The sequence below is a fragment of the Capsicum annuum genome, chromosome 12 (assembly GCF_002878395.1).
Source record: "Capsicum annuum cultivar UCD-10X-F1 chromosome 12, UCD10Xv1.1, whole genome shotgun sequence".
Lineage (NCBI taxonomy): Eukaryota > Viridiplantae > Streptophyta > Magnoliopsida > Solanales > Solanaceae > Capsicum > Capsicum annuum.
Genome location: NC_061122.1, coordinates 77,551,253 through 77,571,265, shown reverse-complemented (window position 1 = coordinate 77,571,265; position 20,013 = coordinate 77,551,253). Strand labels below are relative to the sequence as shown.

Below are 20,013 nucleotides of genomic sequence, written 5' to 3'. Positions count from 1 at the left end.
GATCTAGATCTAGCCATGTGACTGGGCCCCCCGAACCCAACAAGAAAGGCTCTCGAAAGAACTTTGACCTTTCTTTCTTCAGAAATCATGAAGTTAAAAATGATGTTTAAAGGGACAAGTAAATTCAAGTAGTTCGCGTCCCCAAAATATTTTTTGCTTTTTCAAATTTGACCACTATAGGAACTTTCCAAAGGAAGGGTTGCCTGTTTCACAGCTAAGAATGCTTAATTGAAAGCGGTAAATGAGTGGGGAGAAATGGGACACATGATCCTTCGCAGAATTGCTCAAACATTGGAATAAAAAGAAATGAGCCAAGAGAAGAAACTGATTCATTCTTCATACGCTGCTCAAGCCTCAGTACATCAAGGAAGACTACATTTTCCTACAAGATGGTTCCGGCTAATCTATTGGCACTTGGCACTTGGCACTTGGCACTTGGCACCTAGTTAATGGTAACATATTGATCTTTGTCCCCTACCAAAAAAATAGAAATAGTAGCAAGAATAAAACTGCAGCACAAACAAAAGAGTAAATAAGACGGATCATTTCTTGATTCATTATGTGCAGCCAAAAATCCTTCATGGTATGATTTAATTTACAGAATCTTCAAGCTTTAAATTGAATCTGAGTCATTGGAAGCTACTGAATGTGCTTTCCTTTCTGCTTGAAGCGATCTACACAATGCTTCAAGCCTCTCTTTCTGGTTCTTTGTTTTCTCCAACTGTCTCTTCAAGAATTCACGCTGCAGCGAAAACAACGTATTTTAACGTTCCTACGGAGGAAAACAAGTTCTAATATGCAGACATAATTTGAAGATCACGAAATATAACAACAAAGATAATCATTATTTACAAAAGAAGCTTCGGAGAAAAAAAAAGTATCATTCAAGCTATCCAATGCACAGAGGAGCACTACAACGAATATTAACCTGGGCAACAAGGTTTGGACACAGACCAACCCACATAACATAGATGTCAGAAGCATATTGCAAAAGAGAATCAAAAGGTCATGATATTTGTTATTTTTATTTTTCAGTTTAATTTTTGGATTTTATTATTTAAAACAAAACAATAACTTAGTCTTTACACCAAATGGGCCAACCCATTCGAAAAAGAAAAGAAAAGAGAAAAACAAACAAAATAAAAGACCCGGCCCAACCCAATCCCTAATCTATTACATATATACCCTTGTATAAGGTTTCCTAAACCTGCTTTCCATTTCCCTCTTTCCCTGTCTGAAAAATGTTGTCGCCTCCCCTTCATTTCAACCTTCAATTCGTCTTCCTTCAACTGTGGGTGATAAAATCGGTGCCATGGACGCTTCTTATACTTGTTTTTATCAGCTTGCAGAAGTTATATTCTGTTGCTTCTTTCGTTTTTCTTCTTAACTTGTTTCTTCAGCTGATTTCTCTCTGATTCATTGCTCCTCAGGTGTGTTCTCCGGTGGATGGGACCAAACTCAACTTTTTGTGCTTCGATCAAGGATCTTTCAACTGGCTATGGATATGAACTCCGTGTAAGCTTCCTGTTCTTGGCTTCAACCTTATTTTTTCTTTTTCTTTCTTTGTCAGTGCTCTAACCCGCCCAAAATAACAGCTACAACTGGGATGAAGATATTGGGATGCTTAGACCCAAGAGTTTACGGAGAAAAATCCATAGCTCAGGTTACTCAACTCAGATCTGACCCTAAGATCCTTCCCTTTTGCTGCGAGTCCATTTTGTTGGCTGCTATAGAATAGGCTAGTTAGCTTTTCCTCTTTTTGATAGCCATGAATGGCTTGTAAATATTGCTCCTGAACTTGTAAGCTTAGCCTTGTCAGCCTTTCACCTTCTATGTGGTGAAACTCTTAAATATGGAACTTGTAATTTATCGCTAATAAGTATTTTCTCTCCTGTAACTTTTAACTACTTAAATTCTGTGGATGTGAAGTTTCCTTCTTATATTGCAAGATTTGCTAAGTGATCTGCCAACTTGTTCCCCTCTCTGAGAATGTGTTGGCACTGTACCTCTTTGCTTTGCATGAGTGACCATATCTGCTCTATCATAGCTGAAATAGTCCACGGACATTCCCAATCTTTGTTTAATGTTTTTTGCATGCTTAATGAGTGATGATCACTTTTGTATACTGTAACTGCTTGCAATGAATTGCTGCCTGAAAGATGGCTTCTGCTTCTGCTTCTGCTTCTGTGTTAGTGGTATCGTCTATCTTAGCACCCTTAGCATATAATAGGTCTCCTTGTTCATCTCCCAGACAAAATGCAGACAAAATGCATAGGAACTTATCCCCAGATTACCCCTAGATGCTCCATCTGTATTGTATTTAATCCAACCTTGTTGAGGAAATTCCTACTTAACTTTAGTAAACTTCACTCTGGCTCTATGCTTATTAAATTCTATATCCGGCCATGAATATGGAAACTCTGTATGGTTGTCTCACTTTAAGCAGCATCTCAAATTTCCTAATATGTTGTGTTGTGCTATGCTGTAATAATCTTCCCTTCATGTTTTGTAGCATTTCTCCTTTTCTACAATTCTCACACAATCAGCACCTAGAAGGTCCTTCCACTCCCCATCTTCTTATAAAATCATCCACGGGAACTTTTCCTTTCCAAATCCTCCACCTTAAAAAGGCCATTTTGAAAGGTACTCCCTTAATCCATATATCCTTAAATATGATGTTACCCTCTGCCTTCTGTCTTATGTATTGCCAGGCTGACAGCCTTACTGAGAACCTTCCATTGGATTCCAGCATCCATATGGGTTTGTCTTCTACATATGCAATTCCAAGAGGCCTTATTTTTTTCTAAAATATGCACAACAGCAATTTCTTCAGAGAAAATATTCTTTATCAATTCTACGTTCCAGTTTCCTTCTGTGATCAGATCTCTAACTTGCTGACAACTATCATCTCATTCTCTGTTTCCCTCATTAATAGTGTATAACTCTCCCAAAGTTTTCCAATTATCCAACCATATATTGGAATTGCCATTCCTTGTTTGACATAAGATTGTGTTCAATTAGATCTCTAGCCTGCAACATCTTCTTCCATACTTGTGAACCTCCTGCCCCTTGTTTTCCATATAACCATATTTGGGTGCTCCCTTTTACAATATTTGTTGTGCATGAAAGTACTCCAAATTGACTTTTTAGTTTTAAAATTCCACCACAACTTACAGAAAAAGGCCATAGACATATCTTTCAATAGTCTAAATACCAGACCTCCTTCTTCCTCTTCCTCTGGCAAGCATATAGAATTCCATTTTGCCCAATGACTACCCTTCCCCCCTATACAGCTACTCTAAAAAAATTGTGTCATCATCTTTTGATGAATTGTATTAAGAACATTCATTGGGGGATTCGTAACTGGTATACTCTGCAAAACATGCTTGATAAGAATAGCTCTTCCTCCATAAGATAACAACTTTCCTTCCAAACTTTGTAATCTTCCACTGATCAAGAATAGCTCTTCCTCCATAAGATAACAACTTTCCTTCCAAACTTTGTAATCTTCCACTGATTCTATTCGTCATCTACTAACAGTAATCTTTTTCTTCCTCATATGAAAAATGGGACAACCCAAATACACAAAAGGAAAATCTTTCCTTAAAATGCTTGTTGCTACTTCTGCCATCACTACCACTCCTGGGGATACGTCTTTATGTAGGTAAATTGCACTCTTCTCCTTATTGATTCTCTGTCCAGATGTCTTTTCATAATTTTCCAAGCTTTCTGATACTGGATTCGTCTTGCATAAAATAATCATGTCGTCTGCAAAAGCAAGATGATTATTTACTAGAACTCCCCCTAGGCATTCCAAATAGTTTAAATTCCTTCTAGATCAACAAAGATTTTAATGTCCTTGACATCACCTCAGCAGCCATTATAAATAAAGTAGGTGATAATGGATCACCTTGCTTCAAACCTCTTGTTGAGCTGAGAAAAACTTTTGGCTGGCCATTTAGAAGTATTGAGTACCAATTATTACTCAGTAACCTATAGACCAAGTCAATAATAACTTCTCCAAATCCCATTTTTCTCATCGCCTTTGTAAGATAAAGCCATTCCACCCTATCATATGCCTTCATCATATCTAATTTCATTACCATGTTAGGGGTTTTACCTCTCTTTCTTATCTCTGACACAATTTCTTGCACCACCAGAATATTCTCAGCTATGCTTCTCCCTTGAACAAAGCCTGCCTATTCTGATATAATATCTGGTAGGAGGGACTTGATTCCATCATGAATGATTCTGGAGATCTTATTAACAAAATTACTTAATGATATTGGGCCTTAAATCAGAGAAAGTATTAACTACTAACTTCTTAGGCAACATCACCAAATTAGTATGTGTAATAAATCTTGGTAATTCATACCCACAGAAAAAGGCCACTACCATGTTATAGACATCCTCTCCAATGATATCCCACGCATCCTGATAAAAGGCTCAAGTCATTCCATCTGGCCCTCCTGCACTATTCCTGTTTAATCCCATTACAGCATCCTGAACCTCCTTCATACTAGGCACCCTAATTAATTCTTTATTCATCAGTGATGGAGCTCCTCTAAGATTGAAGAATCCTCCTACTTGGAGAACTGATTTTGAAAGAAACTAACTGCAGCTTCTGCTATATCGTTTTGGTCATCCAGCCAAATAGCATCATTTTGAATTCTGTTAAGCTTTAATCTGCTTCTCCTTCCTTCGACAATAGTATGAAAGAACTTCATACTATTAGTCAAATCAGCCTGAGTTTTGAATAATTTTGATCTATTAGTCCCGGATGGATCCTGCTCAAATTGAGCCTCCATTACTTTAATGATGTCCTCCAAAGTAGCAATCGCCTGAAAAATATTACCAAACTTTTCTTTACTCCAGTGGGTCAGTGCATATTTAGTCTTCTTCAACTTCTAATGAAACACAATGAAAGGATTTCCCTGCACCTCAGTTGTCCAATTTTGCTTTACAATCTCCAAACATGAATCTTCCTTTAACCAAAAATTCAAAAATCTAAAAGATTTGATGATTTTCTCATTAGAGGTACTGAAATGCATCATCAATGGTGCATGATCTGACTCACTTCTTGTTAAATGTTCTACTTCCAAAATTGAAAATAAATTTTGCATCTTATCATTCCACAACACTCTATCCAACCTTTTAAAAATGCAATCTTCATCAACTTTCTCATTCCATCATGTATGCTTACTGCCTTTAAAATCGGGATCCTCTAAGTTACACAGATTGATGCAATGGTTAAAATCAGCAGTTTCTGAAACAGAAACAGGTAAACCACCTAGCTTCTCTTCATCACTAGTAATCACATTAAAATCACCTCCTACAATCCATGGATCATGCAAAGATTGAGCTATATCCCCTAAGGATTCCCATAGGACCAATCTTTCATTCCGAGTACACTTAGCATATTAGCATATACTAAAGTCACAAACACTATCATTCCTGCTTCTAGCTTATGTAAGTAACCTTAAAGTCATCTGTTGCTCCTCATCCCTTATGACTGTATACTCTACAATATTATCACAAAATGCCCATATTTTGCCTCATGAATTTGCCACTGCATGTTGCATCCCTAATCTTGCCCTGAATTCCTCTATATTATGACTATCTTGAAAAGGCTCCATAATACCTATAAAATAAAAATGATGCCTTCTTTGTAAAGTGATCAATCTAGTGAATGCTTTTTGAGTGTTCACCGATCTTATATTCCATATCAAAGCATTCATCCTGATTTATGTTTTGAATGACTCCTTGTTTGCATTGTAGAAACTCCTGTATTCTTGCCTTTCTTATGCTTCTTTCCTTGTGATGCTTTTATTGTATCTATTTTCTTGGGTGACAAATCACCTTCCAATGCAATCTTGTCAATATTTTTCTCCAGATCTTCATCATCTAATTCATGTTTATTCTTGTTTGAAAATTCCATCTGATGAGTAGCCTGTATTGCCAATGGCAAAACTCTCTCCATAACTTTATCAGTTTCATTATTATTATCTTGACTCACCAATGCCAGTTCTTGTGATTCTTCCTTTTTTTCACTTGTATCTTGAGCTGCTTGCTTTTCTTTTAAGATGTAATTCACTATCAATAGCTGATACTTTCTCTTCTTGAGCATCCATTGATTTTCTTTTTGTTTCAGAACTCTTGCCAAATGCATTATTAACCCATTCCTTTGTACTTTGCCTGTGATCAATATTCTCCTGTTTTTCCATGCTATCCTTAGTTGTTGCCTTCTCCCCTTCATCTTCATCTTCACTTAGCGCTGCAAATGTATTGGACTCAGGTAAATCTTCCTCTTTCTCTTCCTCAATCTCTCCTACAATATGACCATATTTATCCCTTCTGTACTTATTTCTCCTTGTAAGCCATTGCTGTTCGTTGGAAATCCTTCCTCTAAAATTGTTGTTTTTCTTATCCCCTTTTTGATCAACATGTCCTTCTGTATGTTTCTTATCCTCAGTATCCTTTATGTCATCAGCTTCCCTTTTGGATTCATATAATCCAGGATGAACATTCCAACAAGTGCTTTCATCATGCCCTAGTAAACAACATTCCTTATAATATTTTGGCATATAATCATACTGAATTTGTATCCATTTTGATGTGATTTCCCCTGTTACCTCGTTTTCTTCATTAATTCTTACTCTTTGGGGTAGCTTTGCAACCAAATCAGCCTCCACTTTAACTTTGACAAAACTCGGTCTTGTCTAGTTCCTTGTTGCCATATCTACAGTTAATAGGTTTCCCGACTGCTGAAGCAATAGAAAATATTGCCTCCTTTGCAAAAAAGTTTGGAGGCAGCTCTGGCATTGAAATCCATGCTACACTTATTGTAGTTTCCACATCAGGTTCAAACCAAAGATCCCACTTCAACGTTCGCATCTGCCAATACGTCCTTCGCTTTAATATAATAAGTTGATGTTGATAAAAGGCCGACATAATCTTCAAAACCTTCTAATCTGATGAGTATATGTCTAGCCTCTAGAACTCCTATAGTGCATTCTCCTTTAATACTACATTGAGCTGGTATCGATCTTCTAGGCACCATAATGTCCGGTTTGCCATAAGAAAATTTACCAATTCTCTTGTAGAATTGGGTTTTGAATCTCAGATGACTTCCACGTAACACTAGGTTCACCCTGTAACATTACTACTGGCTTAGTTGGAACCCTAGGTAGATTATTAATCGATATCTTGGGTTTCAACTTCTCCCCATAACTCATATTATTGACTGAAATAATTGGATTTTTAGTACTCCTCCTTCATGACAGTGTTATCTTCCGGTGGGTTAGACCCACCGGAGGTGGTGGCCATGGCGGCCAGTGGCTAACTGTTTAGGGTTTAGTGTTTCGTTAGAGAGAGAAAAATTGAACCCGGGGTATAATTTTGTTGATTAGGCCTGGAGTTGCGAGCACATGTCTCAAAGAATAAGTTTCTAGAGTTAAATGCAAGACCACCAAGCCAAGTTGGCCTTGTATTGTAAATTCTCTTGTAGAATCAGGTTTTGAATCTCAGATGACTTCCATGTAACACTAGGTTCACCTGTAACATTACTACTGGCTTAGCTGGAACCCTAGATAGATGGAAGATTGCAACACAGTTTCAGAAAGGACATAAACATGTGTTATCGTTCAGACAAAAAATTGATGTCTATTATCACATATGAACAAATAAGTTTCTTCTTGTACTAGGTGGATTATAGATTTGCTACAAAAACTAGTATTACCACTATTGTTTTACACAGTGGGGAAGGAACAAGAGAAATTTTCAGGGGGAGTAGTTGTCAGTGCATAGATTTAAATAATTAAATCTCACTTCAATGCACAACTCTCATTAGGCAGCACAGCAGAAATTTCCCGTCTTGATCGATCCTCTTCATTGTCTAATAGAGCTATCATTGTTCGAATGATAGATCATTTGTTTTATGGGCCATCATCATGGTAATTGTACAGGGAGGCACCTCTTTGGTGCCATTATACATAAAAATCCACAACTACACTACTCTGTCCATCACAATTTATGTGATAGTGTTTGATTGGAACAATAAACTTTGACTTATGATTTACACTAGTGTAATGGTCGAAACGTTAGTTTGATACAGAAAAAATCACAGGGAATTTTGAACTTTGAATGATTTAATTAAATTTTTAAAAGTTGTGAAAATAGGATGGAAATAAAATGATGTCAAAATTGTAGGACGTCCAAAAGAATGAAAAACTGTCCTATAAATTGAAATAGAGCAAGTAATTAATATAGGAAGGAGAGAGAAAGCAATACGAGTCTGCAAGTACACATCCACATCCATAGGATTAAATTAGCAATCTAGATCCTCCATTAGCAATCTACGGAACATCAATTCGGACATTAATTTCAAATGGTTCATGTCAAGTGAAATCAATGATATGCAGAACAAAAGTTCAGACCTTAATCACTCTCCATCGTCTTTACTTTTGGTTCACTGTCCCAATGATGATTTTCCTATAGAACTTTATTATGTTTCATAATGTTACTTACAGGGTTATTCAAGTATTTTGACATCAACATGTGTATATCTTAGGAATCTTACAGTAGATTTCTTTACTTGGAGCATTGAAGTTGAGGACAGACTTCCATAACCGGAATTGTGACATAGAAAGAGGAAAATAGCTTATTCTCTTAAGTTGGTAGAAAACTTAATATTCATGGGAAATCTAGTCTACCCTGCACGTCCTATGTTCTTTGCAGTTTAGTGTTCCTTAATCTGTCTGCTGCACCAGTTTTGCGGCATCAGTTGCAAACAATTAACAAGAGGAATATGCAACTAAAGAGAAATTGAACAATTTCCTTCCTTCAAAGATCTAAAAAATGAATACACACAGAATTACCTCCTCAGCGAGCTCTATAAGAGTAACATCTGACTTGTCACATTTGCCCTTCAAGAAAGCATTCTCCTTCTTGAGTTCTTTTATTGATTTTGCCATCTAAAATCAGAACCATGTAATATCAAAAAGGATAAACATTGTGCGTGTAGGTCTCAAAGAAATAGCACCTGACTTGTCAGAATAACCACAGCATGAAGCCAAACTACTACTTCTGCCCCTATAAACCTAATTTCCCTCCCCTTTAGCCATCTCAAATATTTGACCTCTTTCCTCTCAACTTTAATTTAACATCTTACCTGATGATTCCACTTTTTCAGTTTTAACCAATACTTTGATCACTTTACTACCGAACTTGAATACTACCAATCTATTCAAAACATTATTCTAATTATGCACTGAACTATATGCAGTTTATCGGGATGGAGTATAGAACACTGAAAAATTGAAAAAAGAAGCTTAAGAGATAAATGGAAGTAAACCTTCTCAATATCTTGCTTTAACGTTTCAAAAACCTCATTGCTCTTCAGCAAAGCTTCCTGCAAGAATAGCACACAAGAATTGTTTTCTACATTTTATGTCCCAACTTTTCACTATCACTAATACCACAAGCAGCTTACTTTAGAAAGATAACTTGAGATAGAACAAAAGATCCTTCCCATCCTGATTTTGAACTAATGCTTTGTCCCCTTATTTACTATTTTGATACCTCTAAGAAGAACTGTTGGTTTTTCAAACGATGGTGCAGCAAAAGGGTTGAAAGTACTGATTGAAAACATCTCTCAATATTTCTTAAGCATAGAAAGGCTTTAAATAGCTGAGTTATAACAAAAAATCTGCATAATTTAAAATTCAAAAAACCTAAAATATCTTCAACAAACTAATACAACCTAATAGAAATTTAAAATTCAAATTCATCCCAAAGCTAAGCAACTTATTATGCAAAAATTAATGCAGTAACTGAAAGTAAATTTCAATACTCATTCTTTGCTCCTCTTCAATTTCTGATATAACAATTTGTGCTTGTGAATTCTTTTGAGTGTTTTGAACTCACAGACTTTCGGTAACATGACTATTTTTTCTTCCTTATCTTCCTTCTTTTTCTTCTTTTGGTTTTGTGCATAAATAACACCTTCAATAACCTTGTCTTGAAACTTTTTTGAAACTGCTTTAATCTGGACAACTGTAGGATTTACAAAAAATTGTTGCAAGAATTTTTCTTCATCACAACAGCCCATAAAACATAGGTTTCAAAATGCAATGCATTTTCACTAACCAATTCTAATAGTTTTGGCCAGTGAATGTGAATGTGTGGGATATTCAAAGAGACTCAAGAAAGTGTAAGGAATACGTTCGTTGCAAATTAACAATACTTGATCTAGATTGAGCAACCTCAATACCTAACACATACTTCAATCTTCCAAGGTCTTTAGGTTGGAAATAATGAAAGAGATGTTGCTTTAAACTAATGATACCACCTTGATCATTGCCGGTAATAACATCGTCATCAACACAAACAATCAAATAAATACACAAATTTGGAGCAGAATGTCAATATAACACAGAGTGATCAACTTCACTACGAGTCATGCTAGACTAGACTCGGCTCGTGGAGATGAAATGAGATTGTGTCAGACCATAAAGTATCCGGCGCAATCGACACGCCAGGCTAGACTCCCCCAAGGAACAAAACTAGATTGTTGCTCCATATAAACTTTCTCCTAGAGATCACCGTGTAGAAAAGCATTCTTAATTTCCAACTGATAAAGAGGCCAATGTCGTATAGCAGCTGTGGATAAAAAGAGACATACAAATGCTATATAACCAAGGAAGAGAAAGTATCACTGTAATCAAACCCAAATATCTGAGTATACCCTTTGGCATCAATTTGGTCGTCCACGTCGACTGCATAAATCCAACAACAATCCACAGTAGTTTTACATTAAGGAAAAGGAAAAAGCTCTCATGTACTAGTAGCATGTAAAGAGAACATCTCGTCATTCATAGCTCGTCGTCATCCTAGATAAGAAAGTGTTTCACTTGTGAACTTGGGGATGGAAACAGAGAAAGGTGACACAAAAAGGCATATGGGATGATGACAGCGATGATAACTTAAAATTGTACCATAGGGGTTGGTAATAAGAGTGGATCGTATACCTTTTTGAAGTGCAATAGGTTGATTTGCAGTAGGTGCAGGGATTTGGTGCATGGCGTGAATCATCTGTGCCTGATGTTGGACGTGGACGACGATAATAAGTTAGGATTAGTGCGATTGTGGATGGAGAGGTAGAAGTAATTATAGATGAAGGCATCCGATGAAATTAAAAAGCAAGAAGAGAGAACTGCATTGCCCCAAAAGCACAGCGGAACATAAAATTGAATGAGAAGAGTGTGATCAATCTCGATGAGATGCCTATTCTTCCTCTCTGCTACTCCAATTTGCTGAGGGGTGTGCAAACAAGAAGTCTAATGAATAATTCTTTTGTGATTCATAAACTGTTGAAACTGGGAGGACATATATTCTAAGGCATTATCATTATGAAAGGTACGAATAAGGACACCAAAATGATTTGGAATTTCAACACAACAACTTTTGAATTAGGAAACAAGTCAGACGATCTTTGATAAAGAAAATCCAAGTACATCTTGAATAATCATCAACGAAGCTAACAAAATAATGAAACCGTCAAGTTAAACCGACTCTACTAGGATCACAAATATTAGAGTGAACTAAGGAAAAATGACTCTGCACGATTCGCAGCTCTATGTTGAAAGGTAGTGCGAGTGTGCTTCCCAAGTTAGCACGACTCACAAATCTAATGCGGACAGATTAGACATTTTAGGCACCAATCTTTGGTAGCTTGAACAAACTAAGATGTTCCAAACATTGGTGAATTAAGTCAATAGCATCTATGATTTGTAACTAGACATGCTATGGAGGAGTTAGGAGAGGCAAAGTAGCAGAGGCTTTGCGATTCATATCCTACACCAATCCCTTGTCCCATACAATGATCTTGATCCCGCATGACAAAAGAGTTCTCAAGAAATAGTATGGAACATAGGTTTCAAAATGAAATTCATTTTCACTGACTAATTCTAATAGTTTTGGCCAGTGAATATATGTGGGATATTTAAAGAGACTGAAGAATGTCTAAGGAATACTTGCATTGCAAAATGACAATTCCTGATCAAGACTGAGCAACCTCAATACCTAAAAAATACTTCAGTCTTCCGAAGTCTTTAGGTCGGAAACAATGAAAGAAATGTTGCTTTAAACTAAAAATATCACCTTGATCATTGCCGGTAATAACGACATTATCAACACAAACCACCAAATAAATACACACAAGTTTAGAGAAAAATGTCAGTATAAAAAAGAGTGATCAACTTCACTACGAGTCATGTCGTATTACTGTGTTGAACTTCCCAAACTAGGCTTGGGGAGATTGTTTCAGACCATAAAGTATCCGGCACAATCGACAAACCAGGCTAGACTCCTCCCTTAAGGAACAAAACTAGGTTGTTGCTCCATATAAACTTTCTCCTCGAGGTCACCGTGGAGAAAAACATTCTTAATGTCCCACTGGAGGCCAATGTTGGATAGCAACCGTGGATAGAATAAGACAGATAAATGATATTTTAACCATGGAAGAGAAAGTGATAATCAAGCCTAAAAGTCTGAGAATACCCTTTGAAAACAAAACGAGCCTTGAACTAATCAATTTGGTCGCCCGTACCAACTTTGACTGCATAAATGCAACAATAACCAACAATGGATTTACCTTAAGGAAAAGGAACAAGCTCTCATGTACCACTTGAATGTAAAGCAGACATCTCATCAATCATAGCTTGTCGCCATTCTGGATGAAAAAGTGCTTCACTCACGGACTTGGGGATGGAAACCAACAAAGGTGACACATAAAGGCATAATGGAATGATGATAGCGATGATAACTTAAAAATGTACCCTAGGGGATCGTGTACCTTTTCGAAGTGCAATAGGTTGATTTGGAGGAGACAAGTTTGCAGTAGGTGTAAGGTCTGGTGCATGACGTGAATCATCTGTGCCTGATGTTGGACGTGGATGACGATGATAAATTAGGAGTGGTGGCACTATGGATGGAGAGGTAGAAGTAATTGTATATGAGGGCATCCGATTAAATTAAAAAGCAAGATGAGAGAATTGCATTGCCCTAAAAACACAGCAAAACATAAGATTGAATGAGAAGTGTGTGATCAGTCTCGATAAGGTGCCTATTGTTCCTCTCTGCTACTCCATTTTGTTAAGGGGAGTCCGGACAATAAGTCCAATGAATATTTCTCTGGCGATTCATAAACCATTGAAACTATGAGGACATATATTCTAAGGCATTATCATTATGAAAGGTACAAATAAAGACACCAAATTGATTTTGCATTTCAGCACAATAACTCTTGAATATAGGAAACAAGTCAAACGATCTTTCATAAAGAAAATCCAAGTACATCTTGAATAATCATCAACGACGCTAACAAAATAACAAAACCCTAAGGTTGAACCGACTCTACTAGAATCACAAATATCAGAGTGGATGAAGGAAAAATTACCCTACACGACTCTCAGCTCTATGTTGAAAGGTAGTGCGAGTGGGTTTCCTAAGTTGGCATAACTCACAAATCTATTGCGAACAGACTAGACAAATTAGGCACCATTTTTAGTAGCTTGAACAAACTCAGATGTTCGTGAATTAAGTCGATAGCATATAGGATTTGTAACTGGACATGATATAGAGGAGTTAGGAGAGGCAACGTAGTAGAGGCCTTGCAATTCATATCCTACATCAATCAATCATCTGTCCCGTACAATGATCCATGACAAAAGAGCTCTCAAGAAATAGTATGGAACAATTTAGGGCATGAGTCAAATGACTAACCGATGCACGATTAAAAGGACAATCAGTGACAGAAAGAATATAAAGAACATAATTTAAAGTGATAAAGGATAAGGAATTAGCTTGTCCAACTCATTTTGCTCTGCTTTGGATCCTATTGGCTAAAGTAACAATCGAATTAGACTACTCGTGGAGATGTCTGCTTGCTTACTCAATACTAAAGATACTCGTTATTTTCCTGTTCAGATAAATAAACCCATTGTTACTAGTTGATTCCTGTTCTTATATTACGGCTTTTCGTAAATTGTTTTTGTCTTGAGCCAAGAGTCTTTCAGAAACAGCCTCTCTACCTCACTTATGAGGTAGTGGGATGGACTGCGTACACTCTACCCTCCCCAGACCCCACTTTGTGGAAATATACTGGGTATGTTGTTGAATCCTGTAGTGTTAGTCTTAGTCTGAGCAACATGAGCATTCTTAGATGGTTGACCATCCAAAGAATAGCATAATTCATGTGTGTGTCCAGGCCTTTTACAATAACTACACTTGGGTCGAGATCTTCCAAAACGACCACTTCCTTATTGTTTTTTCACGGAATGTGATGTTTGATGTTCTGATCTCATTATTAAGGATTCTAAATTAGTCATAGGGCTTAAAGCCTGTTTGTCCAGGCTTTTAAAATCGACTTATTTTAAGAAATGTTTTTTCAAAAGTGCTCTTAAAAAAGTACTTTTGGTGAGAAACAGTTTGTGTTTGGCCAATAAATTTAGAAAGCACTTCTTAGCAGCAATTAGTGTTCGACCCACTTTTTAAAACTGCTTTTAAGTTTATTTTTTCAAAAGTGCTTTTAGGAAAAAGCTACTTTTTTAGCTTATGAAAAACTGTTTGTTCTACTTCTTTGAAGCACTTATTTTCTTCCATAAGCTATGTTGTTCGGACTCTTCAAAAAACTCAATGGGTGAGTGTGGAATTCTCCAAGAGTAGAGTATTTCTAGAGAATCCGACATGGGTGTGACATTGAAATTGAAGAGTCCGTGTAACTTAGTTCATCAGCTTGGCCAAACATCTCAAACTTTTAAAATAAGCACTTTTGAGAAAATAAGCACTTTTGGGAAAAAATAAGTTTGGCAAAACAGGCTACTAAACTTCCAAATCTCGTGTTTTGGAGCCAAAAAATCATTGAAAAGACATCTTGGAAAATTTGACTTGAAAGCAGCAAGAAACGGAAATATGGTAGTGTAGAAATCCAGATCTCAACAAAAATAAAAAGTGACTAGATCTTGAAGAAAATGTATGAGTCAGCCCAAAATCTCTCTCTGTGCGATGCTGAGAGTAAAATATTTCTTCAAACTAATGGTCGAAAACATCTTGAAGTTGCCAGAAGATTTTTAGATCTATCACCGAAAAGTGGTAAAAATTGGAGAAAAATTATATGGGTTAGGGGGAAGACCCAACTGGAAAAAAGAAATCTACCGAAAAACATGCATGCGCTGGCGCATGGATCTGATGCGCTTGCTAGAGAAGTACTTTTGGTGGCTCGTGAGGGCGCATGTGTCACCTATTTCCGGCGAGTTCTGACTAGAGTTTTCTCATCGAGGTATTCTGGACCAGCTTGTGGTGTTTGAATTTGCACAACACTACCAAGAAGTAATTGACGTTGACAAATGTGTTGTCACCAAAAGAAAATTGTGCAATGACTGATTTTCTTTCATGGAAATTTACCCAACAATTATTCTCCCACTAATGCTTTGATGTCATGTGAGAAATATAGGAGATAAATATTACTGAACTATGTATCCATATTATTTACACTCAGCATTATTTATAGAGACTACATTACAATTCTTTTCCGAGAAGCATACCATATACAAATCATAATCCTATTTCTATTCTAACAATAAGCATAGGTTGAAAATATTTTTTGAGAACAGTTCTTTAGAAGAAATAACAGATTTTGTAAGATCAATGAGGCTCTTGATGCCACTATTGGTTTCTTAAAGATGTGCAGAAAAAAGGATTGGAAGTATTGATTGAAAATGTCTTCCAATATTTTTCTTAAGCATAGGAAAGATTAATAGCCTACTAACAACAAAAAATTTGCATAATACAAAATTCAAAAAACCATAAATATCTCAACAAACTAAAACAACATAATAGAAATTTAAAATTCAGATTCATCCTATAGCTAAGCAGCTTATTATGCTAAAAAATGCAGTAACGGAAAATAATTCTTAACAAGAACCATGTAAACAACATCACAAGGAATCTCTTGCTTTATCAAGCACTAGGAAAGTGCATATTATCTTGCTCTGACATTGTGTTTGAAATGGTGAAAGAGGAAGTCTAGGAGGACTGAAACTAAACAAGTGTTTTTTCCTTTGGGTGGGTACCGGGGAGGGGTGGTGTGACAATGGTATTTCACCATAATTTGGTTAATAAGTAAAATAGCAGGTCACTGAAACTGGTGGGGGTATGTTTTACTGTGAACCGGAACTTCTCTTCTCATCCCTGTTTTTTTTGACAATTAGTACTGTTGAAAAGGAGTCTCTTCCCATCCCTATTCTCTCCTTTTTTCTGGATATCTTGAGAAAGGAAGACTTGATGGATGCACACAACAGGATTCAGGACTGAAAAAGGAACATCAAAGGGGATAACTTTGAAATTGCAATCTTCACACAAGTTGTCTCCTAAAAAAAAACAAGGTGCAAATGGTCTTTGATCTTCACAGTTGGATGTCATTCCTAGATTCTACTAGCTTTTGCTTTGATACATCATCAGTTCATAGGACAGACAGCAGAACTCTACAGTCATACACTGTCCCAGACTGGAATCACTACCACTACTTTCAGTCCATGCTAAGCCATTGTAAACCCCCAACATCCATTCATCAGATGTACAGCTTTATGGGGAAAGAGTAAAAAGCCATTAGTAAATCCAACAGAAAAAAGAATTTAGCAGAAAGGAAGGTATAGGGAAGGGCAAGGGACAGCACGGAAATTCTGGAGCTTTGTGGCAAAGGCAAAGGCTATCGCACCACCATCTAACCTCGTTTAAGCGGCTTCAAGATGAATGTGGAGACCTTTAAAAGATATCTTCTTCAGGTTTGTCACACACCTATGATCAGTTGGCTATCAGAAGTCAAGAAGGCATTTCATTCAAAATTTTCTATTATTTTCTTTTCTCAAATAATATTACCAATTCAGCTTCTTCTTCTTTTTTTGTAAATAGAAAATCAGGTTTGTTTTTCTATGCATTTCAGCTCCTCTAAGCAAGTTATTAAAAAGTTTGATAGAAAAGAACAAAACCATTTCCCAATAAGTTGCTCTCTCTGTCCCAATTGATTTAGGCATAGTTTGATTGGACGCAGTGTATTAAGAAAGGAAGGAAGACTTCCGACACGTAATCTACATATTTACTAAATGCCAAAAATACCATTATACCGAACAATTGGTTTTGTATCCTGTGGGCCAACGACAAGCCATGTCAAATGCAATGGGAATGTAAAAATAAAAAAGAAAGGAAAAAGTCCCGAGGAAGTGAAAGCTACCTAAAATCTTTAACTTTCAACTCCAACAAAACAAAAGAAGCAATCCCTGACATACCATCCAATCACATTAGCCAAAATAAAGGAACACTTCTTTGATCCAAATATCAAAAGTGTGATTCACTAACATGTGCAGTTCTCTGGTATCATATCTGCTCTTTTACTAAAAGGTTGTGAAATTGATTTGAGAGGTAATATAACTAGGTATGAAGACTTATGTGATCACATGAGGAAGATACTACATTGCTAGTTTCTTGAACTTCTTTAAATTTTAAGACATATTATCCAACAAGATCAATATCTAAGGCTAATGATCTAATCAATTTAACCTAAGAAATGTGGTCATTTGCCTAATCAAAAAATCCTTAATAGGGAGACTAAACTTTGAGGTAGCACAAATTTTCCTGAAGAATGTCTATACCAACAAAAAACTGCAAACCAATAGCACAAGCAGAAACTTCCTGAAAGTGACCTCACAACCGTTAGGCATCTTACCGAGTATGTTTGGTGTAGTGACTTCAGTTTGAAACATCATATTATTGTAAGATTAACATGCTAACCTGGAACTGCTTGAACTTTTCTCCATCGGCTGTCAACTGTAACCGCAAGTTCTTCTCCGTCGCCAATAATTGTGACACTTGGTTAGAATAAATTTTCATTTGGGACTGTTCCTGCTTAATTTGCTCCTCGTGTTGCTTAATTTTCAAATCAGCAAGCTGAAGTTCAAGACTCTTTTGCTTCAACTGCAAAGAGAAATATATTCATCAGATCCTTAATCAAAAAGGAAAAGCCATGAAGAAAACCATTAAAATCTGCAAAGATGTTTTATAATCTCAATAATACTAGGAAATTCAAATAAGAGAAAATGTGAATCACCTTGTTTGCAAATTGCTGTTCAGAGAGAGTATACTGATCTACAAGTTGCTTCAGCTTGCTCTTTAACCTACAGGTATCAAAAGATAACAGGAGTATTCAAAAGGCTAATCTTAAAATGAACTTACACTAAAATGACCCCCATTTAAAGTTCGAGCAATTCATAAAAATTAGTTGATTTCCCGAACTAACCCCAATGAACAGCAAAATTCTTGCCAGAAAGATTACATGCCTGTTCAAGAGGAGGGTGGCGATGGAATAAAGCAGGATAAAAGTGCCTTGTTTGGACAAGGAAAGTTCATTAAACATCCCGAAGCCAACTAATGTGTCCTCAGAATAAATAGGAATACAGCAGGATAAAAGCGCCTTGTATCCTCCTAATATGTTGAACTGACAGCAGCGTTTGAGAGCTTGTATGCGGGGTTAGAGGAGAAAAGCGGGGAAAAGAGGTTGTATAGGCTTGCTAAGGCTAGGGAGCGGAAGGGTCGGGACCTCGACCAAGTAAAGTGCATTAAGGAGGAGGATGGTAGAGTTTTGGTGTAGGATGGCCACATTAAGAAGAGATGGCAGGAGTATTTTCATAGGCTCTTGAACGAGGAGGGAGATAGAGGCATTGAGTTAGGGGAGCTAGAGCACTTGGAAGAGAGACGTAATTTCAGTTATTGTAGACGTTTTAAGGTTGAGGAGGTCAGAGAGGCTATTCGTAGGATACGGAGGGGGAGAGCGACGGGGTCTGACGAGATTCCGATGGATTTTTGGAAGTTTATAGGTGGGCAGGTTTAAGGTGGTTGACTGATTTGTTTAACGACATTTTCAAGACGGCAAGAATGCCTGAGGCTTGGAGGTCGAGTACGATGATTCCGTTATATAAAAACAAGGGTGACATTCAGAGTTGCACCAACTATAGGGGTATCAAGCTGTTGAGTCATACTATGAAGATTCGGAGAGGATGGTTGAGCGGAGATTGAGGAGGATCGTGTCCATTTTAGAGAACCAGTTTGGATTTATGCCTGATCGCTCGACGACAGAGACAATCCACCTGGTAAGGAGATTAGTGGAGCAGTATAGGAAAGAAAGAAAGATAAAGAAAGATTTGCACATAGTGTTCATCGACCTAGAGAAGGCGTATGACAAAGTTCCTATGGAGGTGCTTTGAAAATGCTTAGAGGCGAGAGGGGTCTCGGTGGCGTACATCAGAGCTATTAAGGACATGTACGATGGAGGAAAGACTCGGGTGAGAACGGCGAGAGGGAACTCAGAGCATTTTACGATCGAGACAGAGTTGCATCAGGGTTCGACCCTTAGTCCGTTCCTGTTTGCGTTGGTGATGGACATGTTGAAGTGGAGTGTTCAAGGGGAGGTGTCATGGTGTATGTTGTTTGCGGACGATGTAGTGCTGATTGATGAGAAGCGGGGGGTATGAATGAAAAATTGGAGGTTTGGAGGCAAACCCTTAAATCTAAGGGGTTTAGGTTGAGTAGGTCCAAGACAGAGTATATGGAGTGCAAGTTTAGTGACTTGAGGCAGGAGGACGATGCGGTGGTGAGGTTGGATTCCCAGGATGTTTGTAAAAGGGATAGCTTTAAGTACCTTGGGTCTATGATTCAGGAGAATGGCGAGATTGATGAGGATGTCTCTAACCGTATTGGAGCTGGTTGGATGAAGTGGAGGATTGCCTCGGGAGTATTGTGTAATAAGAAGGTGCCACTTAAGCTTAAAAGGCAAATTCTATAGAGTGGCAGTCCGTCCAGCCATGCTATATAGAGCAGAGTGTTGGCCAGTCAAGAACTCCCATATTCAAAGGGTGAAGGTGGCGGAAATGAGAATGTTGCGCTGGATGTGTGGACTTACTAGAG

The 20,013-nt window shown here is 37.3% G+C and overlaps 1 protein-coding gene and 1 long non-coding RNA gene across 5 annotated transcripts in view; one reads left to right on the top strand and one right to left on the bottom strand.

The window, feature by feature from the left end:
• Nucleotides 1-307: 307 nt before the first annotated feature.
• LOC107850330 (alpha-taxilin) overlaps nucleotides 308-20,013 on the bottom strand; it is a 47,429-nt gene continuing 27,723 nt past the window's right edge. For 2 of the 4 annotated variants that reach the window (XM_016694768.2, XM_016694769.2), the window contains exons 7-11: nucleotides 18,161-18,227; nucleotides 17,845-18,027; nucleotides 9,353-9,409; nucleotides 8,877-8,972; nucleotides 308-742 (exon numbers count right to left, since the gene is read on the bottom strand). In XM_016694768.2, coding sequence (XP_016550254.1) covers nucleotides 614-742; nucleotides 8,877-8,972; nucleotides 9,353-9,409; nucleotides 17,845-18,027; nucleotides 18,161-18,227 — 532 coding nt within the window. In that variant the 3' untranslated portion in view covers nucleotides 308-613. The remainder of the gene's footprint in view (nucleotides 743-8,876; nucleotides 8,973-9,352; nucleotides 9,410-17,844; nucleotides 18,028-18,160; nucleotides 18,228-20,013) is intronic. The other 2 variants (XM_047401818.1, XM_016694770.2) reach the window with 1 other exon arrangement.
• LOC107850331 lies at nucleotides 891-1,970 on the top strand. The gene is made up of 3 exons (XR_001668547.2): nucleotides 891-1,351; nucleotides 1,431-1,515; nucleotides 1,596-1,970. It is a non-coding gene; the product is annotated as an uncharacterized LOC107850331 (long non-coding RNA).